This window comes from Capricornis sumatraensis, chromosome 3 (assembly GCF_032405125.1).
Source record: "Capricornis sumatraensis isolate serow.1 chromosome 3, serow.2, whole genome shotgun sequence".
Taxonomy (NCBI): domain Eukaryota; kingdom Metazoa; phylum Chordata; class Mammalia; order Artiodactyla; family Bovidae; genus Capricornis; species Capricornis sumatraensis.
The window spans coordinates 45,011,886-45,037,386 of NC_091071.1; the positions used below are offsets into that span (position 1 = coordinate 45,011,886).

The following is a 25,501-nucleotide window of genomic DNA, read 5'->3' on the forward strand; positions in this document are numbered from 1 at the left end:
AGGAATGATGCTAAAGCTGAAAGTCCAGTACTTTGGCCACCTCATGCGAAGAGTTGACTCATTGGAAAAGACTGATGCTGGGAGGGATTGGGGGCAGGAGGAGAAGGGGACGACCGAGGATGAGATGGCTGGATGGCATCACTGACTCGATGGACGTGAGTTCGAGTGAATTCCAGGAGTTGGTGATGGACAGGGAGGCCTGGCGTGCTGCGATTCATGGGGTCGCAAAGAGTCGGACATGACTGAGCAACTGAACTGAACTGAAACATTTTTTAAGAACAACTCAGGAACACCAAATAAGCTTTATGATAAACTCTAAAGGAACTTCTCTAGGTGTAAAATAAAAGGCCACAACTAGAAACAAGACAGGAAATCATCCATACATAAAGCTAGTAGGGAGGTTAAAGGACAAAAGTAGTAAAAATCCCACATTAAGGGTTTGACGATTATACAAAATAATTAGATGTGAGGCATGAATTGAAAAACAGTGACCATGAGGGGAGTAGAGTACAAATGCACGGTATCTAAAATGTATTTAAAATTAAGAGATAAGCAACTTGAAAAAAGCACATATATAACTAGACTGCTGTACAAAAAACTCACATTAACCAGAAAACAAAAATCTTTAATAGAAATACACACGAAAAAGGAAATGAAATGCACACTTACACTAAAGGTAGTCAAGTTACAAGAGAAGAGAACAAAGGAAAAAGGCGGGAAAAAAGACCTATGAAAACAAACTCAAAACAGCAAAATGGCAATATAAACATACTTATGGATAAACACGCTAAATGTAAATGGACTAAATGTATCCAAAGATGCTACCAGAAAACCACCTAGAGCTTATCAATGAATTCAGTAAATTTGCAGAATACAAAATTAATACACAAAAATCTGTTGCATTTCTATACACTAACAATGAAAGAAAGAGATCCGATCAGAAAGAGAACAATGATTGGAAAAGAAATTAAGGAAACAATCCCCTTAATTATCACATCAAAAAGTATAAAATAACTAGGACTAAACCTACCTAAGGAGGCAAAAAACCTGCATTTCAAAAGCTTTAGACACTAATGAAGGAAAAAGAAGACACTACAAACACATGGAAAGATAGACCTTGTTCTTGAACTGATATTGTGTGAACTATACTATCCCAGGCAATTTATAGATTCAATGCAATCCCTATCGAGTTATCAATGGCATTTTTCACAGAACAAGAAGAAAAAAAATTTTTTAATTTGTATAGAGACACAAAGTACCCCAAAAAGCCAAAGCACTCTTTGAGAAAGAAATATAGAGCTGGAGGAAATCAGGCTCCTGACTTCAGGCTATACTACAAAGCTACAGTCACCAAAACAGTATGGAAATGGCACAAAATCAGAAATACAGACCAACAGAATGAAAGCCCAGAAATAATCACATACATCGATGGTCAATCAATCTACAACAAATGAGGCAAGACCACAAAACGGAGGAAAGATGGTTTCTTCAATAAATGGTGCAGGGAAAGCTAGACAGTTACATGTAAATGAAAGAAATTAGAACATTCCCTAATACTATACACAAAAATTACCTCAAAATGGATTAAAGACCTAAATGGAAGACCAGATACTATGAAACTCTTAGAGGAAAATATAGGCAGAATACTCTTTGACATAAGCAGCAGTAAGATCCTCTTTGACCCACCTTCCAGAGTTATGGAAATATGAACAACAATAAACAAATGGGACCTAATTAAACTAAAAGCTTTTGTACAGCAAAGGAAACTATAAACAAGATGAAACAAATGAAGAAAACAATCGCAAACAAAGCAACTGACAAAGGATTAATCTCCAAAATATACAAGCAGCTCATGAACAACCAAATCAAAAAACTGGCAGAAGACCTAAATAGATACTTCTCCAAATAAGACATACAGATGGCCAACAGGCACATGAAAAGATGATCAATTATTAGATGAATGCAACTGAAAACTATAATGATGTATCACTTCATACCGGTCACAATGGACATCATCAAAAAGTCTACAAATAATAAATGCTGGAAAAGGTGTGGAGAAAAGGGATCCCTCCTGCACTGTTGGTAGGAATGTAAATTGGTGCAGTCACCAGAGAGAACAGTACAGAGATTCCTTAGAAAATCAAAATAGAGTTGTCATATGATCCAGCAATCCCACTGTTAAGCATATATCTAAACAAAACTTTAATTCTAAAGATACATACAAGTCTTATGGACTCTGTGGGAGAGGGTGAGGGTGGGATGGTTTGGGAGAATGGCATTGAAAAATGTATAATATCATATGTGAAACGAATCACCAGTCCAGGTTCGATGCAGGATACAGGATGTTTGGGGCTGGTGCACTGGGAAGACCCAGAGGGATGGTATGGGGAGGGAGGTGGGAGGGGGGTTCAGGATGGGGAACATGTGTACACCGGTGGCAGATTCATGCTGATGTACGGCAAAACCAATACAATATTGTAAAGTAGCCTCCAATTAAAATTAAAAAAAAAAAAAGATACATATACCTCAATGTTCATAGCAGCACTAGTTACAATGGCTAAAACATGGAGGCAATCTTTGACCCACTTTCCAGAGTTAACAGAAAGATAAAAAAGATGTGGTACCTATATACAATGAACCTATATACAATGAACTATTACTCTGCCATTAAAAAAAAAAGAGAGAATGAAATAATATCATTTGCAGTATCATGGATGAACACAGAGATTTCATATTCAGTAAGTCAGACAGAAAAAAATATATATTATATGAAATCATTTATCTGTGAAATCTAACAAAATGATACAAATGAACTTACTTACAAAACTGAAATATACTCAGAAAACAAATTCATGATTACAAAAGGGAACGAGGGTGGGGGACAGGGGTTAGGAGTTTGGGATTAATCTCTACATATTACAATATAGGCAGAAAGAGAAAAGGGCAAAAGAGGAAGGATGAGATGGTTGGATGGCATCACCAATTCAATGAACATGAACTTGGGAAAACTCCAAGAGATGGTGAGGGACAGGGAGGCCTGGCATGCTGCAGTCCATGGGGTTGTAAAGAGTTGAACACAACTTGGCAACTGAACAACATTACTATATTTAAAAACATAAACAATAAGAACCTACTGTATAGCACAGGGAACTATATTAAAGATCTTTTAATAACCATTAATGGAAAACAATTTGAAAAAGAATACATACACACACACACATTATATATAATGTAAACACACGGTATTCTTGGGCTTCCCTTGCAGCTCAGCTGGTAAAGAATCTGCCTGCAATGCGGGAGACCTGGGTTTGATTCCTGGGTTTAGACGATCCCCTGGAGAAGGGAAAGGCTACCCACTCCAGTATTCTGGCCATGGAGAAGTCCACGGGGTCGCAAAGAGTTGAACATAACTGAGCGACTTTTCCACACACACACATATGTATAACTGAATCACTTAGCAACTGAAAACACTGTAAATTAACTACATATCAATTAAAAATTTATATAATTATACCTTAAAATAGAGGAACACTATCTAATCTGCTCACCTCTGTGCAGTCATTCAGAAGAGACACTGTGGTGTCAGTGGGGTTGATGTTGATTGTCTTTAATTCAATTAGGTTATTTAGTGAATTTCCACCTAAGAAATAAAGGGGCAGGGCCATAAAGGAATTAGACAAAGGAGTTTTCATTATGTAACAGAAGATATTTTTTTGAGTAAAGTAACTCAATTACCTGACACGACAACCAGGGAAGGCATGTAGCTACTGTCAGCAGGATCTACAATCATTTTTAATCTATGAACAAGAACATCTGGGAAAACCTCCAAACGAATCCAATGCTTTAAAAGAAAAAGAAATAAGTATTCTACTCCATTACTTGTTTATTAGAAGAAAGCCTCCCTCTATGTATGCCCCAGAAACAATGTGTTTATAGCCTTTTAAGCTAGGGTAGTCCATTAATATCCATCAATGGGTGGCTTACAGAAAACATTAGAATCAAAGTAGAGGAAAATCACCATCCTCTAAGTCTAACCTTCATGACTGGATGAGGCACACCCACATATAAGTGCAATTAAAATAACATTCTAAAGATAAACATATTTATTAGGGTATATTAGAAAACCTTCTAACAAGAAGCAGAATCTGAATTCACACATTTTATGTGGGGGAGTAAAACAAAACAAAGCCCTATTAAACTCTCTATCAGTTAGATAAAAACTATCACTTCTGTTTTTTAAAATCTCTGACAATGAAAACTAAATGGCATATCTACCTTTCCTTGTGAACCAGAGGACTGCCAGCAGGGCTCACTGCCATCAATAAGACGAGAGGCTTGGTTCACAGAGGACGACACGTTTAGACTCTTCACCATCCGCGCCCAGCTATCCAGCAGCATTCCTGGCTGACTGTTGTGACAGCGTTTCAGCTGTTTTCCAGAACGGCCACAAAATATCGCAGACTGTCCTATTTAATGATGGCCAAACAGTGTTAATACTTGTAGAACAGAAACTTCACAACCAAGAAATAAAGAATTTTTTATTGAGCTCCTTACTTCAAGAAAACAGTAAGTTTCCAAATTAGAAGGAGCTATTACATAATACTTAAATGGCTTCAAAAAACCTAGCCAAGGTATTTTATCCCAATTTATGAGATGACGTTCATATAATGCTATGATTTATTCCACTTGATTCCCTCAAGTAACAACAGAGTGATACATCTCCAGATAGAAGGGTATATATAAGCAGAGTTTGAAGTTCAGTAACTGTGCTTACAGAAAACATTCTTTAAAAAGTTTTCATAAATGAAACAAAAACAAACTTGAAGAGTTTCTACTTCCATAAATGGCAAATCTGGAAATTGATCTAGCTCTTCCATTGAGGACAAGTAGAAGAGGCAGACGAAACATTTAAAGATGAACAAATCTTGAAAGTATCAGAGTAAACAAGCTGATAAAGAATTGTGGGACCAGAATCAGAGGAAGGCTAAGATGAAAAGTGTCAGAATGAGCTGCCCTGTGGATCAGAAAATGCTTTTCTCCAGTGGTATTTGTCAGTTCCTATGGGGAGCCTTAAACAGGACACACAGCCCAGCCCATCAGAAAAGAAGAAACACAAAGAAAAACTCACACTCTGAGCTAGGGTCTCAATGGGAAGAACCACAGAGGAAAAGAACAGTTAAGTCTACAAGGTTGTCTGTCTGTTTCCAGATTGCAGTTCTGCATGAAATCATCTCCATCAATGAAACGGGATTGAGGTGAGCCCAGATGTTAATACTTATGCTAATTACCTAGGATTCCCAAATGGCAGTAGGGGTAAAGAACCGGCCTGCAGACGAAGGAGATATGAGAGAGAGGGGTTCAATGCCTGGGCGTCAGGAAGATCCCCTGATCCCCGAGGAGGGCATGGCAACCCCCACCAGTATTCTTGCCAGGAGAATCCCATGGACAGAAGACTCTGGCAGACTACATCAACAGGGTTGCAAAACAGTCTGACTGAACTGACGTAACTTACAAAACACACATACACCAATTACCTAGAAGATCAACCCTCTCTCCCTCAATCTCTGGAGAAAGGTAGCATCCTAGGCCTCAAATTGATTCAAGAAGTAATTTTCGTTGCCATAATGTCCAGTACATGATGGAAAATGAGGAGACAGGGAACATGACTACAACACATGACAAATGACAGACAACAGAGAGACTCACAGAGGCTCCAGACAGGATTGTAAAGTGCAAATTTTATAATAACTACACTTAGTATGCTTGATAAGATAAGACACTGACTATGTCGGAGAACTGAAAATTATTTTTATAAAGATTAGAACTGCTTAACACAGCAAGTAAAATAAAAAACTCAATGAACAGATTTACCAGCAGACTAGACTCAGATGAAAAAGAGAACTAGCAAAAATTATCTAGAATAAAGAACTGAAGAGCATAAGTTTAGAAAACATAAATGATATGAAAAATTTAATAAACAAAAATAAGATCTGTCTTACCAGAAAGAAGAGTCCCAAAAAGAAAGGAAAGAAAATAGGGCAGAGATTAATATTAGAAAAAGTACTGGATGACGAGAAATAGTCCAAAACGAACAAAAGATACCACAGCACAGATTTTAAAAGCCCTACTTTGAAAGTTGTAAAAATAAACCTTAAATTTTTTTATCACACACCCAAAAAACGGGTAGTTATTAACTTGAGTGATGGATGTGTTAACTACCAACCTTGCTGCAGTAATCATTTTCCAATATATGTGTTCCAAATCATCTTACTGAACACTTTATACTTATACAATGTCATATGTCAGTTATAGCTCTAAAAAGCTGGATATTAATTAATTAAAAGCATCACTAACTACAAGAAAGATAAATACAAAGAAATATGTATATACGCATATGTAAAAGATGGGCTCGATAAAGGACAGAAATGGTATGGACCTAACAGAAGCAGAAGATATTAAGACGAGGTGGCAAGAATACACAAAAGTACTGTACAAAGATCTTCACGACCAAGATAATCACGATGGTGTGATCACTCACCTAGAGCCAGATATCCTGGAATGTGAAGTCAAGAGGGCCTTAGAAAGCATCACTACGAACAAAGCTAGTGGAAATAATGGAATTTCAGTTGAGCTATTTCAAATCCTGAATGATGATGCTGTGAAAGTGCTGCACTCAATATGCCAGCAAATTTGGAAAACTCAGCAGCGGCCACAGGACTGGAAATGGTCAGTTTCATTCCAATCCCAAAGAAAGGAAATGCCAAATAATGCTCAAACTACCGCACAATTGCACTCATCTCACACACTAGTAAAGTCATGCTCAAAATTCTCCAAGCCAGGCTTCAGCAATATGTGAACCGTGAACTTCCAGATGTACAAGCTGGTTTTAGAAAAGGCAGAAGAACCAGAAATCAAATTGCCAACATCCACTGGATCATTGAAAAAGCAAGAGAGTTCCAGAAAAACATCTACTTCTGCTTTATTGACTATGCCAAAGCCTTTGCCTGTGTGGATCACAATAAACTGTGGAAAAATCTGAAAGAGATGGGAATACCAGACCACCTGACCTGCCTCTTGAGAAACCTATATGCAGGTCAGGAAGCAACAGTTACAACTGGACATGGAACAACAGACTGGCTCCAAATAAGAAAAGGAATGCATCAAGGCTGCATATTGTCACCCTGCTTATTTAACTTATATACAGAGTACATCATGAGAAACGCTGGGCTGGAAGAAGCACAAGCTAGAATCAAGATTGCTGAGAGAAATATCAATAACCTCAGATATGCGGATGACACCACCCTTATGGCAGAAAGTGAAGAGGAACTAAAAAGCCTCTTTATAAAAGTGAAAGAGGAGAGTGAAAAAGTTGGCTTAAAGCTCAACATTCAGAAAACGAAGATCATGGCATCTGGTCCCATCACTTCATGGGAACTAGATGGGGAAACAGTGGAAACAGTGTCAGACTTTATTTTGGGAGGCTCCAAAATCACTGCAGATGGTGACTGCAGCCATGAAATTAAAAGACGCTTACTCCTTGGAAGAAAAGTTATGACCAACCTAGATAGCATATTCAAAAGCAGAGACATTACTTTGCCGACTAAGGTCCGTCTAGTCAAGGCTATGCTTTTTCCAGTGGTCATGTATGGATGTGAGAGTTGGACTGTGAAGAAGGCTGAGCGCCGAAGAATTGATGCTTTTGAACTGTGGTGTTGGAGAAGACTCTTGAGAGTCCCTTGGACTGCAAGGAGATCCAACCAGTCCATTCTAAAGGAGATCAGCCCTGGGTGTTCTTTGGAAGGAATGATGCTAAAGCTGAAAGTCCAGTACTTTGGCCACTTCATGTGAAGAGTTGACTCATTGGAAAAGACTCTGATGCTGGGAGGGATTGGGGGCAGGAGGAGAAGGGGATGACCAAGGATGAGATGGCTGGATGGCATCACCAACTCGATGGACGTGAGTCTGAGTGAACTCCGGGAGATGGTGATGGACAGGGAGGCCTGGCGTGCTGCGATTCATGGGGTCGCAAAGAGTCCGACATGACTGACTGACTGAACTGAACTGAAGATTTGTGTAAGATAAAAATAAGGGTATCTCAAAAGCAGATTAAGGGGAAATATAAAGAATGATTAGCTTTAAGGGAATAATAACTAAAATGACTCCAGCTGAAATAATATAAACCTAATTACAATGGAGTAATATTTTTAAAGTGCTGTATGTCCCAGCAAAAAAAATTTTTTAAATAAAGAAGAAATAAAGACACCCCAAAACAGAATTCATAATCATCAATATTAAATAAAATATTAAGGGCTATTCTTCAGGCAGCACGAAAACAGTGACAGACGAAAAATGAAACATACAGAAAGGAATAGAGAAAAACTGCAGTTCATTCGGTTGCCAAGAGTTAGACACAACTTAGTGACTAAACAACAACAAATATAAAGTATGTGGGAAAAAAAAATCAACAAATACCGACTACAAAAAATAACAATCCTATGTCTTACATTGTTTCAGATGTATATGTGTGAAACTTTTAAACATAGTAATAAAACCATGGCAATTTAAATCAGAATGATGGTTAAGTTAAAGGGATCTCAGATCTTTGCACTGCTTAGGAGGATAAAAATACTAAATAATGATTATGTTTATAAGACAAAACAGATATCAAAATATCTTTCAGTTCAGTTCAGTTCAGTCGCTCAGTTGTGTCCGACTCTTTGCGAACCCATGAATTGCAGCACGCCAGGCCTCCCTGTCCATCACCATCTCCCGGAGTTCACTCAGACTCACATCCATCAAGTCGGTGATGCCATCCAGCCATCTCATCCTCTGTCGTCCCCTTCTCCTCCTGCCCCTAATCTCTCCCAGCATCAGAGTCTTTTCCAATGAGTCAACTCTTCGCATGATGTGGCCAAAGTACTGGACTTTCAGCTTTAGCATCATTCCCTCCAAAGAAATCCCAGGGTTGATCTCCTTCAGAATGGACTGGTTGGATCTCCTTGCAGTCCAAGGGACTCTCAAGAGTCTTCTCCAACATCACAGTTCAAAAGCATCAATTTTTCAGCCCTCCGCTTTTTTCACAGTCCAACTCTCACATCCATACATGACCACTGGAAAAACCACAGCCTTGACTAGACGGACCTTAGTCGGCAAAGTAATGTCTCTGCTTTTGAATATGCTATCTAGGTTGGTCATAACTTTTCTTCCAAGGAGTAAGCATCTTTTAATTTCATGGCTACAATCACCATCTGCAGTGATTTTGGAGCCCAAAATATAAACTCTGACACTGTTTCCACTCTTTCCCCATCTATTGCCCATAATATCTTTAGTAACTACTAATACCAAAAATGTACATAATATACAGTACTCTTATAGTACATGAATATACACTAAAAATGTTTAACTTCTAGGCCAGTGAGAGTATGTGTTGCGAAGGGTGGTGGGAGGTGGGGTGGTTGCCTAAATAACAAAGAACTTAGAAGTCCAGATGAAGATGGAATGGGAAAAAAAAGGGAACAGAAAACAGATGGAAGAGCAACAACAAAGAAGCCCTGAAAAGTTGATCAATTTAGAAATATATATTTCAATAACTGCCTTAAACATAAATAAATACCTAAATGATCAAAATAAGAGACAAAGACCATCACACTGGAATTTTTTTTTTAATTGCAAACTCCAAGCAATATAACTAAAATACAAGATTACAGAAAGACTGAGGGCAAAAGGACACAAAAAGATATACTAAGCAAACACTAACTTTACCACAGAACTGCAGAAGACATTTTTTCAGACATGCATAAAACATGTGTAAAATCCCATGATATGCGAAGTCCTATGATTAAACAAAGAAAGAAAGTGAAGTCGCTCAGTCGTGTCCGACTCTTTGCGACCCCACAGACTGTAGCCTACCAGGCTTCTCTGTCCATGGGATTCTCCAGGCAAGAATACTGGAGTGGGTTACCATTTCCTTCTCCAGGGGATCTTCCTGACCCAGGTATTGAACGCAGGTCTCTCACAGTGGAGGCAGATGCTTTAACCTCTGAGCCACCAGGGAAGCCCAAAAGTTTCCCACAAAATGTCAAAGATTAATCGGGATACACATCTGAATGCAATGCAGAAACTAGTAAAAAGATACAAGTAGGAAATGCTGACAGCTTCGAAACTTTTAAAATCAATGAATACAAGAAAATAATTACAATGGCATTTTAAGGATATTTTTAAATGATGATGAAATATTACTACCTATCAGTCTTATAAGATACAGCTTATACTTAAACATATATTAAAAATTGTAAGTTCAATATCATAAAGGATAAAAGTGAAAAATTAATGAACTAAACATTCAGAGGTGAGGGGAGAAACAACCTAAACCTAAATTCTACAGGAAAAAGAAATGATAAAGATATGAGAGACACGAATTCAAAGTCAAAAGTTGGTTCTTTGAAAAGCCTAATAAAATTTATAAACCCATGGCACACTGATCAAAAAAAAGGAAAAAAAAACACAGGTTAGCCTTGAAAAGGAGATAGCTCTGCAGATACTACAGATCTCCTTCATAAAGAAAAAAAGGTATTATAAATTAGGACTATAAAAGAACATTCTCAACATGATAAAGGCTATTTATGAAAAACCTTCAACTAACATTGTGCACAATGCTTAAAAACTGAAAGATCCCCCATGTAAGTCAAAGAACAAGACAAGCATACCCATTTTTGCCACTTCTATTCAACCTTGTACTGAAACATTTAGCTGAAGCAGTAAGGCAGGGAAAAGAAATATAAGGTACCCAAATTGGAAAGGAAGAAAAAGTAAGACTATCCCAGATCACAAACAATACATATATCTTACATATAGAAAACTGGTAAAGACTCTACAAAAAAAAACCCAAAACAAAACAAACTCTGTTAGAGAAAATAAATTCTTCAAAGTTGTTAGATATAAATTCAACATGCAAAGTGTGTTGAAACTATGTACTGAACATGTGTAGTATTTCTATGCACTGGCAATAAATGTTTCAAGAAGGAATTTTAAAACAATAATCTAATATGGCACGAAAAGTAAACACTTAAGAATAAATTTAACCAAGAACACACAAGACTTACACACTGATGAAAGAAACTAAAGAAGATCTAAGCAAAGACAACTGACAATTCTGTCCAAAGTGATACACAGAGTACATGCAATTCCTATCAAAATACTATTTTTCATAGAAGTAGAAAAATCCATCCCCAAATTCATAATGACTTCCAAGGCTCACCAAATAGTTAAAACCCTTCTTGAAAAAGAAGAAAGCTGAAAGACTCACATTTCCCAATTTCAAGACTTACTACAAAAGCTATAATAATCACAGTGTCATGGTGTGGTACTGATGTAAGGATAGGCAAAAAGACCAACAGAGTAGACTAGAGAACCCAGGAAAACCTCTCACATCTATGGTCAACTGACTTTCAGAAAGGATGCCAAGACCATTCAATAGTGAAAGGACAGTCTTCTCAACAAACAGTTTTGGGAAAACTGGATACACATACTTAAAAGGATGAAATTACATATTATACTATGTATAGAAATTAACTCAAAGTGGTTCAAACTATAAACCTCTTATAAACATAAGGACTGATTTTCACAACTTTGGATTTAGCAGTGATTTCTGAAGTTGACCCAGAAATAAGTATGACATCAAATAGCACAGGCAAACAAAAGAAACGATAAATTAAAATTCATTAAAATGTAAAACTTTTATCACAGAATCCTATCAAGAGAGTGGAAAGAAAACCAACAGAATAGGGTAGAATATTTGCAAATCACATATCTGATTTGATGCCCACAATACGTAAAGAATTCCTACAAACAAACATCAGAAGTTTTGAAACTGAGTTGACACACCCCTTTGCCAAAGATATATAAATAGCAAAAAGCACATGAAAAGTGGCTCAATGCCATTTACTGCTGCTGCTGCTAAGTCGCTTCAGTCATGTCTGACTCTGTGCAACCTCATAGACGGCAGCCCACCAGGCTCGCCCGTCCCTGGGATTCTCCAGGCAAGAACACTGGAGTGGGTTGCCATTTCCTTCTCCAATGCATGAAAGTGAAGTCACTCAGTCGTGTCCAACTCTTAGCGACCCTGTGGACTGCAACCTACCAGGCTCCTCTGTCCATGGGATTTTCCAGGCAAGAGTACTGGAGTGGGGTGCCATTTATCACTAGGGAAACTCAAAAATCAAAATCACAATGAGATAACTACTTCTCACCATTAGCATGCCTTCAAAAAAGAAGAAAGAAAAAAACATGATGACCATATGGAAAAACCAGCATCCTCATACACTGCTGGTGAAAGAAGGTGAAAGTGAAGCCACTCAGTCAAGTCCAACTCTTTGCGACTCCATGGACTGTAACCTACCAGGCTCCTCAGTCCATGGAATTTTCCAGGCAAGAGTACTGGAGTGGGTTGCCATTTCCTTCTCCAGGGTATCTTCCCAACCCAGGTATCAAACCCGGGTCTCCCACACTGCAGGCAGACGCTTTACCGTCTTGAGCCACAAGGGAAGCCCACTGCTGGCAGGAATGTAAAATGCTGCAGTCACTGTGGAAAACATTTTGATGGTTCCTGAAAAAGTTAAAGAACTACAGAATGGCCCTGCAATTCTACTCCTAGCTTTGAAATAGGGACACATTTGTATATCAGTGTTCATAGCAACATTATTCACAATAGCTGAAAGGTATAAACAACCCAAATATCCACTAATAGAGGACTGGATAAGCAAAATGGGATATATACATACAATGGACTATTAGTCATAAGATGAAATTAAATTCTGATACATGCTATGTAACATGGATGAACCCTAGAAACATAATCTAAGGTGAAATAAGTCAGATACACAAAAACACAAATTTTGTGTGGTTACACTTATAAATGAGGTACCTATCTCTGTCTAATTCAGAGACAGAAAGTGGGTAAGAGGTTGCCAGGGGTTGGGGAAGGAAAGAATGGGCATTATTGTTTAATTGGTACACTCCTATATTGGAATGGTGAAAAAGTCTTAAAAATACTGACTGTTGACAGTGTGCAATATTCTCTTAATTATACACTTAAAAGTGATCAAAATGGCAAATTTTATGTTGCATATATTTTACCATAAAAATATATATATATATATATATATATATATACCCTAAAAGACATACAAATAAATCTACCCAATTCTACATCCCATCCAACAAAACATTTATTAGTTTCTTGAGTCGATTTACTCTTCTTTATGAAAATACAAGCAAACAACACTGTTATTCTAGTTCCATGGACTACTCATTGCTTGAAAAAAAAAACAAAACAGCAATTCATCAAGTGGGCAGGACCATCTTTCCTGTTTCACTGTGTACACAGTATAGTGCTCACCAATATGAACTTTAAAGAGAAAAATTAAGTATCCACAATAATTATCTCACTAATAATAGTCTGATGAAAGAGAAGATAACCAATCTACTATACCTGGTTCATTTATTCTGCCAAATGTATGCCTGGTGTTGTGTTTTCTGGTTTTGAAGCAAGCTTCACAAAAATCAAAGTCATCACAGTTTCTGCATTTGAATCTAGATCCATTGATGGGAAACATCTGACAGCCATCACATCTATTTTTAAAACAGCCATTGATTTGATAAGAAAAACATGAAGTCGTCTATCAAATTTAATTCCAAAGAAAACCATTCCTCCCAAACAAATCTAGCAATATAAAAATAAAAACTCACGTAACACCAGGGTGAACACTAGGTACCAACTCCATTTCTGATAACAGCCCAGTCCAGTGAGACTGCTGAGGAAAGTCGACAATAACATCTTTTCCATTGGCACTGAAAGCTAGGATGAACAAAAATTGTTTGAAACATCTCTGTCACCAACAAAATCCTAAAATTAAATCTATACCTAGCTATGTGATACTGTATTATAGTTATTTTTGTTTTACAAAGAGTACTTCTCTTTTAGAGAGGTATACTAAGACACTTTTGGATAAACTAACACATGATGTCAATTGGGAATTAGCTTCAAAATAATGGAGGGAGAGGATCACGGATGAACAACTTTGGCCAGCAGTTGTCAACTGTTGATGCCAGGTGATGAAGACACAGAAGTTCTTTATACTATAGTCTCTATTTTTGTATATGTTTGAAATTTTCTACAATAGGAAGGTTCATTTAATTACACCAAGCAAAAACTCCATTCAGTATCTTAGGGATTAATAATTACACTATTAATATATCTACTGCCCTTTGGTGAAAGCTACTCTAAATATTAACTTCTAAATCAAGTTATTCTTTAAATTTATCTATGCTTTGATTTGTAAAGCTTTGAAGAATCACTTCAGAAAACTGTTAAACAAAACTGAAAACTGTTAAAGTAAAATATTAAATAAGCTACTTGTTCTTATGTAATCTAAGAAATACTAATACCCCTGGCCCACTGGGAAAGTACCACCATTGCGGCCATTTTTAATCTAAGCTATACAGTAAGAGTTTTTCCTACAAGGATGAAGGAAGACAAAACAAAGAAAAATGGCACCAAAAGCAAATTTAAAGATAAAATAAAACCACACAAATACTTAATCATTTCTCATGCAACTGTTAAAATGGATATGAATATCATTTAAAGTGTGCCATGTTTAATTTGAAATCTCAAGAGTATCACATTAAACATAAAGTGAGGAAAATTCTGTTTCCAGTTGCTAACTATCATTTGCACAAATCTGTTTCTTAAATTTATTAAAAAGAGAGAGAGAAAAACACTGAGGGAGTTAGCCATTTGGCAGGATTGACAGAACTTCAAAGAACCCCAACACAAGGCCACCCTGAGACTGTAACAGACTGAGGTAAAAACAAAACCACTCTTTTAACATATCTGGTCACATTCAATCTAATCCAAACCACAAACCCATCCTGATTAGTATAAACAACTGCTTCCTTGCCAAGCATAACCTCATCATGAGTCCATTATCTCTTCCTTCTAAACAGCATTTATTAAGATATCCATTCTTAGAATTACCTCAATTTTCTGAACCCTCCCCAAAATACCAATTGCAAAGTCCATTAGTCTTTGTTACACCACTTATGAAGACATCCCATGTCCAGGGTATGTATTCTCCCATGCTGCAATGAGTTAATACACCTGACTCTGTCCAATAACAGGTGTGCTGCAGCTCTACAGAGTACTGAAAAGCAAAAGAACACTATGTATAAATCATAAGGCTTGTTTTTCCTGCCCTTGAATGAAAAAAGAGAGTTTACATTAGCTGATGAAAAGCTAAGCACTTGGGAGTTTTCTTGCCTAGGTAATACTACCTTTCACAACCCCCACACTTTGATGAGTCACAGATCCCCACTTGTACTTCGGTGTTGTGACTGAGGCTTTGACACGAACTTTATCACCAATTTTGATGTGAGAAGGAGAACTTGGTGGAGGATAGCCTAGAGATTCAAATAAAAAAGAAATATAATTAACATTCATTTTGGGGAACTCTGAATCTAATTAAGAAAGTCAAAAGAACTTAACAAAGAATGTTCTCACCTATAAGCTCCACATGAATATACCTAACCCAGTAAGTGCCTCCTTTCTGCTGCCAGTCACACTGCACGTTGAGGTCATGTAATCCATCCCTATCCAATTTGATGACTTTGCCCACATCTCCTTCACACACCTCTTCATATGTTCGACAGCATCTAACCATCATTCCCACCTAAAATTAAGTTAAAAATACAGTCCAATATATAGGTGAAATGATCAATTGTAAAGCAGCATTACTCTAGTTCTAAGAAAAAATTTCCTCTAGCACACAGCATGCTCTCAATAACATTTTACACAAAACGACACCATAACTCTTAAGAAAACTGCCTGGCTTGATGTTGGGGGCATGAAATACACAAGATGAATTTAGATCAATTTGTGCCATAAAGCAAAGGAGCTATCAAAGATTAATGGGCTCCGTCAAAAGAACAATCTGACCAAGAGGAAAAATGACTAAAACACATCAAATCCATAACAGCCAATAAACTCATCATATAAGCAAATTAAAGGTTTCTTGGTCATCTTTTTATAGTATAGGATACCAATACACAACTGAAAATTCATAATACAAGCAAACAAAAAGCAACCATCTATTGCGCCTTTCCTATACAAACTATTTTACAGTGACAAGAGCTGATAAGAAAGTTTTTTTCAATGTACAGAACTCTAGATAATAAATTTGGAAGGAATGACAAATTTAAAAAATCACTATTATGCAACCCTTCTTAATGGGTCTAGATACTAACATTAATCATTACTAAAGCTCCAAGATGGACAATTAATAAAGACTGGATGGTACAGATTACAAGTAACACTGCATGTTGGGCCATAATACAATACAGTCTTTCCCAAGATGCAGCCAAAGTCCAATCAACCTCTAGCCCTCACTCTGACTTTACAGGAGATCCAGAGGACAGGGAGGAAGATGTGGGGCAACATAATTTTAGTCACAAATAAATGGCATTAAAAGAAAAAAAAAAGCGAAAAATGGTTCTAGGTTAAAAATACACATCACCCAAATGTCCATGTGATCTTATTTGTATCTAAATCTTAAAAAATTACTATAACAAGCCGTTTTTGGAGAAAACTGGGCAAATCTGAGCCAGAATTAGATAATGAGATAATAGTAAGGAATTACTGTTTACTTTGTTAGGCAATGTTAAGTAACAGTACTGTCAGTATGTTAAAAATAAAATCCTTTACTTAGAGATACATGTTGTTGACTTATTTAGAGGAGAAATAAGACCATTTCCAGGATTTTCGCTGAAGTATACTAATGAGTCGGGAAGATCTGCTGGAGAAGGGATAGGCTACCCATTCCAGTATTCTTGGGCTTCCCTGGGGGCTCAACTGGTAAAGCATCCACCTGCAATGCAGGAGACCTGGGTTCGATCCCTGGGTTGGGAAGATCCCTTGGAGAAGGGAAAGGATACCCACTCCAATATTCTGGCCTGGAGAATTCCATGGACTATATAATCCACGGGATCACCAGAGCAACTGAGCAACTTTCACTTTCACACTAACTAGAGAGGAGGGCATGGCAATTCACTCCAGTATTCTTGCCTGGAAAATCCCATGGACAGAGGAGCCTGGTGGGCTACAGTCCATGGGGTTGCAAAGAGTTAGACACAACTAAAGCCACTTAGCACACACACACATACTAACTATAACAAAAGAACTACAACAGGAAAAAAAAGAATTTAAGGTTGAAAAGGACTACACAAAAAGCATAGCTAAAATTTACAATTAGATGGCAAGAAGAGTAATTTTTTTTAAAAAATCAAAAGCAAAAACAGATGATAAAAGTGTCCAGAGTAGGGTTACATCAGGAAGCATGGGTGTGTGTGCCACGTCACTGGGGACAAACCACCTTCTGCACATCTGCTCCTCTGTCCTCTGCTCCAGTCACAGTCCCTCCCCTAGTACGTGCTGGGCCCTCCCTCTGTGACTTTCTGAGATGCTCAAACATTTGCTGAATGAAAACCTAAGCAATCAAGGTTCCAGCCCAATACCATTTACTCACCTGAATATTCTCTCTCACATACACAGCATAATCATCATTACTTAAGAAATCAGCTCGCTTTTTGTAAGTCTGGCTCTCTGTTACAACAGCACCAGTGGACTACAAAAGATAAAGACTTTTTTTTTAATGGTGAACCAGATAAACTTACTTAAAAAGAAAGTAGTAAGTGAAATCCATAATATTAAAAAGTAATAATATTCTATGTTTTCACTGTAAAATTCTTCACTTAAAAAAAGACTAATAGCAACAGCACTGTAAGCAGAATAAATCTCAAAAGCTGAAAGTACAGAAAATTTCTGAGGCAATTCCAAATCAATCCCATAAAACAACTTACTCAAATCAGAAGTAAATATGTCATATAAATAATAATTTTTTTAAGATCTTCTCTAATGGCGACCCAACATCAACAGATGTTAAAGCTAAAAGTAATTAAGGCACAGAAAACCCAGGGAGCACTCAGTAGCTTTGCCACATGCCTGGCAGAACCACAGAGAGGCCCTATGGAGTAGTGCAGAGGAATCCAGAACTCAGAACAGATGGGCACAAGGGAAGCACTGACCATAGCGTAGGCCGTGTCATCCACATCCTCCACCACCTCCTCGTCTGAACATTCCTCAGACCCTGTGTCTGCATCCGAGAGATCCGTGACCTGCACATCAGCATGGTCCAGCAGCCACCCAACCAAGGCTTCCACGCCTAGGAGCAAGCACACACAGCACAACCACAATGAGGACCACAGCAACTGTGTGCCCAAGGGGCCTCTGACATTAGTATTTCAAGGGAAGCCTACGAACAGAAGGGTAGGCACATTAAGCCAAACAACCATAAGGAAAATACAGAACCTGGCAAGCCAGCAGCATTCCCAGAGGCACCAGTAAGTGACTTGAGCGCAAACTCTATGTTCCTTCTAGGAAATCCCATTTCCATGAGCTGAACTACAACAGGCAGAACAGGACCAGGAGACTGCTTGTGCTTCTTTGCTCTGACTGGGCGAATATGCTGCACAGGGACAGGGGTCGTGGCCTCACTGGAGCTGCAGTCTTCAAACACAGGGCTCAATGGGTGGGTAGACTCCACAGCCAGACACTGACACACAGCCAAGGCAGCAGCCTGGGCAAATGAAAGCAGAGTTTGTAAATCAGGAGACAAAGAAGTCTAGAGAAATGGAAAGTACAGACTACTACAACAAACTACAGTGCAGAAATATAGAAACCTAGGCTTACATGTGTATTTTTAAATGTGTATTTTTTAAAAAAGACAACTTTCACAGTTTAATGCAGAGGAAAGATTCAATGGCCCAATAACTTCTGCTTCAGTACACACAGTCTGCCTGATAAATTAGCAAATGAGCAATGTCCACTAAGGAAACTTCACAGAAGCACTGAGCTATGAGTGAGCAACGAGCCGAAGTGAACACAGGTGAGAGGCTTGATGGGGTAGGAGAAACAGACCCTCGCCCCTCCCAAAGACAAGTCAGTATTTGCCATCAAGTAATGGGGCCGGATGCCATGATCTTAGTTTCTTTTAATATTGAATTTTAAGTTTCTCCTCCTCCTTTACACTTATCAAGAAGTTCTTTAGTTCCTCTCCACTTTCCACCATTAGAGGAAACTGCCTATCTGAGGTTGTTGACGTTTCTCCCGTCTATCTCGATTCCAGCTTGTAACTCATCCAGTCTGGCATTTCTCTTGGGATGTGCTCAGCATAATGGTTAAATAAACAGAGTGACAAAAGACACCCCTGTCGGACTCCTTTCTCAATCCTAAACCAATCAGTTGTTCCATACAGGGTTCTAACTGTTGCTTCTTGACTCTCATGCAGGTTTCTCAGGAGACAAGCAAGATGGTCTGGTATTCCCATCTCCTTAAGAGCTTTCCACAGTTTGTTATGATCCACACACTCAAAGGTTTTAGAGCAGTTGATGAAACAGAGGTGTCTGTTTTTCTGGAATTCCCTTGCTTTCTCTATGATCCAGCATATTCTGGCAATTTGCTCTCTGATTCCTCAGCCTTTACTAAACCCAGCTTAGATATCTGCAAGTTCTTGGTTCGCATAATGCTAAAGCCTAGCAGGCAAGATTTCAAGTATGACCTTACTAGCTTGGGAGATGAATGCAATTTTCTGATGGTTAGAACATTTTTTAGTACTACCCTTCTTGGGAATCAGGATGAGGACTGACCTTTTTCAGTCCCGTGGCCACTGCTGGGTCTTCCAGATTTGCTAATAATTGTGAATTTTGGTCAAAATATTCTTAAAAACTGTTTGAAGACCCTGGAGAAAACAGGAACGGGGCAACCTTGAGCACAAGGGAAGCCCACAGGCAAGCCACTAACAGGGGCAGTGTCACTGGACAGCGGCCTGCTAGAGCAAGGACAGGTGAGGGAGAACCACAAAATATGCAACCTCAAATCCTGGGCTGACTGTAAAACTGAGCATATGCGAGAATGAGGGGCCCAGCCAAAAGAAACTGCTGAAGACCCAGTGCTAAGAAGATGGTATGCCATCCCAGTCCAACGAAGTTTCAGCATTTTGGTCAAGACACAAAGGTTTCCACTGGAAGAGGTTCTAAATCTCACAGAATTAAGAGACTAGGAACCAGCCCTAAGGGGAAAACGATAAATCATCACCAAAAAGTCCAGAACCAACCTCCTTAAGACTGAAGAAAACTACCAGGTACTAAACCATCTACAAAAGAAAATAAAAGACATTTCATATAAAACAATACAATGTCACCTGAATTTCCATCAGGATCAAGGGAGAGGGGCCTCCCTGGTGGTGCAGTGGTTAAGCATCCACCTTGCAATGTGGGACACCAACTGGATCCCTGGTCCGGGAAGATCCCACATGCCATGGGGCAACTAAGTCCATGGGCCACAACTGCTGAGCCAGGGCACGAGCGCCTGCAAGGCACAACTACGGAAGCCCCCTCGCACCTACAGCCTGTGCTCCCCAACAAGAAGAGTCATTGCAATGAGAAGCCCACGAACCAAAAGCAGAGAAAGCCCAGGTGTAGAAATGACCCACCACAGCCAAATAATGAATAAATAAATAAATCTTAAAAAAAAAAAAAGAATCAAACGAGACAAAATAATCATAGCTCTCTCTCTGGTACAAGAGCCCTTCCTTATTCATAAAGGACAACTCTAGGTCTACTTGTTTCCTCCAAGTCTTATTTTTCCCTCAACTCTGGGCACCTCCCAGCATGGCTCTGGGCTGCATCTGCTCAACACCCTTTTCATTGATTGGCTCCTCATTCCTCCACATTCTGTTTTTATCTGACAAATGACTGGCAACATAGCCTTGCAGCAACTTTCACCCAATCTCCCATCTCAGGTTTTCAGACCTAAGGAGTAGCTGGCATTCAGACTTGGTCTGAGAACACCTGGCACCCTCCTCCCCCTATGCCCAGTATTTCCTGAAGAATCCCTTTACACCCAACTGGCTTCCCAACTCACTCTGGATCCTGGCTCCCCACAGGGTCTTAGTCTCTGAGGATTTCTACTAGGGTATTTTCCACCTGCCAAATTGTCTGCTCAAGATTTTACTCCTGTCTTTGATTTTTTTTTTTTCAGAATGTTTAACATAGTACACAGCAAGAAAGATTTTTTAAAATATCTAGTCTTCCATGTGGTGGGCCATGGAGTTTCCATCATACTCAGTCCTAATCAGGTCTCTTCTACGGGAACACGCCCACAGGCCATCTCCCTGCAGCCCACAATGCGTGCAGTGCAGGGCACATGCTCCAAAACAGGGTGTTGGCTGAGAGCCTGAGCATGTTCAACAAAGTCTTTGAAGTTAGTGCAACAAATGAGCAAGCACCACCATACAGTACTCCTAGGTCTAACAGGGCTCTCTCAATAATCCTGGAAAAAGATCCCTCCATGAATACTTAAGCATTAACTCATGATGAATCTAGTTAATTTTTACAAACAATTCACAGAAACTCAAAATAAGATTAAACTTTTAACTCATTCATTTTCTGACTAGTATTGCAGTGCTCTGGGACAGAAAAAATGGTTAAAATCTACCTAGTCATTAGAATTATTTTGGCATTCATTTAAAATTCAAACCATATCCTTAAGAGAATACACTTCTGGCACACACATAAAATAAAGCTGTTTATAGGTTAATGCAGCAGATTAAAACTACTAGGTCTAGTGACTATACCTCAAGCTCTTGTTTGTCAAATATGGCCTTCACAGGAGACGGCTGGGTGGCCGAGGCCAATAATTGCTGCAAGAGGATCATGGGGGGCTGCGGCCCTTCAGGAGACATGTCCACAAGGTCAGGGGACACAGCTGCTCCATCATCTGAATTCAAAAACAAAACATGGGTGACACTGTATTTTCAACCACATACACAAAGACAGTGCACTAATCATGTTAAACCAGATATGATTTCTACCTAATCAAGCATTAGACAAAATTTTCAACGCTTTTTCACTCCCTACTTTCTGGCCTTCGGTGCTGCCATAGTTCCTCAGTGGGATAACCACAGAGCAGTCAATCCAATTTCCTGGGCTCTGGTTTCCTGATCCTCTACAGTTGTGGATTATCTTCAAGGTCCCTAATGTGTAATACACAATGAATCTGCACTTTCATTAGATTTAATTCATACTCAGCATGCTGTAATTAAATTTGTTAAGTTGAGGAAACATAACTCTTAAGTCAAGGAAAAACACCACATATTCCACTGGACTTTCTAATTTTGACAACAGCACTCCTCCCTGTCTTCCCTATAACTTGAGCTTGAAACATTAGCCACCTTTGACTTTTCACTGATTTTCCAAGAGGTCATCATCCAAAAAGACTATAGCATCACAGTCTCTACTGGTACTTTCTTTCCATTTTTTCATGCCTTCCCTTGGAAGACACTTCATCACTTGACACGATTTCCCCAACTCCATGAGCTCCCAGTTTCAAATGCTCCTACAACTCACTAGCATATGTGTCATCCTGAATAACCTCCTTATCGTGTGAGGCCCTGCCACATATTCCCAGTCAGCCTGACATTTCACCCTGGTAGCCACTGCACTCTATCACATGATTCAGCTGACCTCCCCAGCTTTAGCCCCATATTCATCAATAAATCCTGCGCTCCTTGCAAAGGTCAGTACCCAAATATTCACCGCTTACGCCTCTGCTCCTACTGTCTCCTCTCCCAGGATGGAAAGTCCTTACTCCTGCAGCCAGGGCTGCCACACACCTCAAAGGCTGCTTGCTCTCCCCAGCCCTCAGCTCCAGCACCCCCAGCCTGCCTGTGAAACTGTGCTCACACGTCTTATAGCACATAGGCCCATACCTTGGACAGTGCCATCTACTCTCATTTTCTCTCCCCACCCTGACTCCAGACAGTAAATCATAAACAAAGACGATCTTGTTTTCCATAATATTTACCACAATGTCTTTCAACAGGAGATAATAAAAACATACTTCATAGCTTTTTTTTCCCTATTCAAAATGAAATGAGCTCACTCTAGAAAACTGAGGTAATACAGAAAAGTACAAAGAAAATAAAGTCAGATGAAACTCTACTATCACTATTCTGGTAAGCAGATGAATGCTAATCTACAAACAGATGTATACAGCAATATCTTTTTATCATTTTGCTATTTCCATGGTATTAAACCTATATATGTATCATTTGTGAATGGTGCATGGTATTCCACCATATGGGTACACCACCTAATAATGGGCATTCAGGTGTCAACACAAACCAAAAAAGCTACAATGAGCATCTGGAAACATGTGTCATGTGTTTACAGATGAGATGTAAAAAGATGTCAGCACCATGACACCTTTTCATGTGATAAATTCCCATAAGACAACTTATTAATCAGTGAATATACAAATGTATGTTTTTTAAAGTCTAACATTTACTCAAATACCTGTTAGATGGTTGTACCAACTTAAATTCCCACTAGCATAGCAAAGTGTTAGGGTGGTGCCACTCTATGCACATATGAACCACTCTACCGCCTTAATAAAAGACGCAGATCCTGATTTTTTTAGCTCTGCGGTGCAGCCTGAGAGTCCACATTTCTACACGTTCCTCGTATGTGTCATCAATGCTACTGGTCCTCAGACCACACCTTATATACCGGGGCAAGAGAACACTGTTTCCCTCCCTCCCCACCAAATCCCCTCAGGTTTGTCTATCACTTTTCATCAGATACTGGCCCGACTGCACCTCTTCCTTGTACATGTAGAAGCTATCTGTATTTTCCCTTTCGTGTCCCTTGCCTGTTTTCTGTTGGAGTATCTGCCTTTCTTACAGATCCAAAAGAACTCCTTAAGAAGATACCTGTATGAGCAGCTGCAGCCTCCTGAACAGCTGGCTGAGACAAGATCTGCCTGAGCTGGTCCTGGTGGGAAAGCAGAGCGCGCCCCGCCTTCAGAATATATAGTTTCAACTGCTGGCGCCTCAGCAGGTCCAAGTCCACTTGTCCTATGGGGAAGAAAGGACTGAGCAGGAAGGCACATGCTGCTTGGGTGCACCACCTCAGCTGCTGCTCAGCCCTGAGGAGGCCCTGCCCTGAGGGACTCAGCGGATCATGCCAAAGTCTGTCTGTAACCAAAGACTTGCCTTTCCCAGTGCTGTGGGGAAGCACGCTCTGCCTCCCCCAGGTCTTCTCCCTTTCTTGCTCCCCATGCATTACCTTGGGTAGGGGTGATGATTAGATGGCTTAACATAGCTAGAATCAAGTTAGCTATTATTGCATGCATGCTCAGCCACTCTGTTGTGTCCAACTCTTTGCAACCCCGGACTGTAGCCCGCCAGGTTCCTTTCGCCATGGGGTTATTCAAGCAAGAACATTGGAATAGCTGCCATTTCCTTTTCCATAACTATCGCTAGTATAATCAAATATTTCCTAAACTGCTAAAATTTCAAACCGATACCTACATCACAAATAAAATACCTTCTTGTCTTGCCCAGACATCTATGAGACAATTTTGTCAGAGACTTACAACATACAGTTCTGTAACTCATCAAAATCATGGCACTCTCTAGAATCTTGGGGCTTCCCTGATAGCTCTAGAATTTTATCTAATCCAACAACTGCACTAATGTCCCTGAGTTGACTGAGGAACAGCTCCCATCATCGCTCAACCAATGGCCAATCCATCTGAACACAAAGGCTTCAGGAATGAAAGAACTTACTCTGACAAAAGAACAAACATTGCTCAAACACTAGTTAAGACTATAGCTGTTTCATCATGAAGCACATGTACTGACCTGCAAAACCCTGTTTAGGTGATTTCTTTATTTTGTGCTTTTCCAATTTGCTTCCAGCGAGGTTCACCAACTGAGCCCACACTGAGAGCATGGGCTCTGTGAAGGGCAGGTTAGTGACACTGAACGCCACGGCGGGAAGCTAAAGAAAGAGCATAGAAACCTTCAAAATGTGTCCAGTGAGAAGAACAAACAAATGTTCTGAAAAGTCAGCATAATCTTAACTCTAAAATAACACATGTATTCAAAACTGTTTTTACATCTGAAAATAATTTTGAAAGATGACCCTGAAGGTAAGATAAAGACTTACATGTATAGTAAATATAACCTAAATTAATTTTTTCTTGTCAACTTTTTAACAATAATTACATGATGGTGGTAGTTATTCTCAAGTATTTTCTATACATTTCAAATTTTCTATGACATGCATATATTTCTATAATCATCAAAAACAGTATTTTATTGAAACATACAGTAAGTGCACTTTTCACTTTCACTTGAACTTAGGTTACACAAAGTAACATAATTCACTCACTTTTCCAACGGACCCCCAGTTCACAGATTTAAGATGACAGTGCTAAATATAGTCATGTCACTCAACACAGTAATTAAGCATTTTCTACATGAAAAAAGACCATTTTAAAGGAATCATTTTTAGGTTTTTTGAAAGTTGAGTTGTTTGATAAAAAATA

General features: G+C 39.0%; 1 protein-coding gene across 1 annotated transcript in view; it reads right to left on the minus strand.

Moving 5' to 3' along the window:
* HERC2 (HECT and RLD domain containing E3 ubiquitin protein ligase 2) overlaps positions 1–25,501 on the minus strand; it is a 242,029-nt gene that overhangs the window by 90,291 nt on the left and 126,237 nt on the right. Inside the window, exons 42-54 of the mRNA XM_068968361.1 lie at positions 24,813–24,951; positions 23,880–24,023; positions 21,744–21,886; positions 18,419–18,686; positions 18,136–18,272; positions 17,577–17,675; positions 15,557–15,725; positions 15,331–15,456; positions 13,747–13,855; positions 13,490–13,629; positions 4,276–4,466; positions 3,736–3,841; positions 3,549–3,640 (exon numbers count right to left, since the gene is read on the minus strand). Coding sequence (XP_068824462.1) covers positions 3,549–3,640; positions 3,736–3,841; positions 4,276–4,466; positions 13,490–13,629; positions 13,747–13,855; positions 15,331–15,456; positions 15,557–15,725; positions 17,577–17,675; positions 18,136–18,272; positions 18,419–18,686; positions 21,744–21,886; positions 23,880–24,023; positions 24,813–24,951 — 1,863 coding nt within the window. The remainder of the gene's footprint in view (positions 1–3,548; positions 3,641–3,735; positions 3,842–4,275; positions 4,467–13,489; positions 13,630–13,746; positions 13,856–15,330; positions 15,457–15,556; positions 15,726–17,576; positions 17,676–18,135; positions 18,273–18,418; positions 18,687–21,743; positions 21,887–23,879; positions 24,024–24,812; positions 24,952–25,501) is intronic.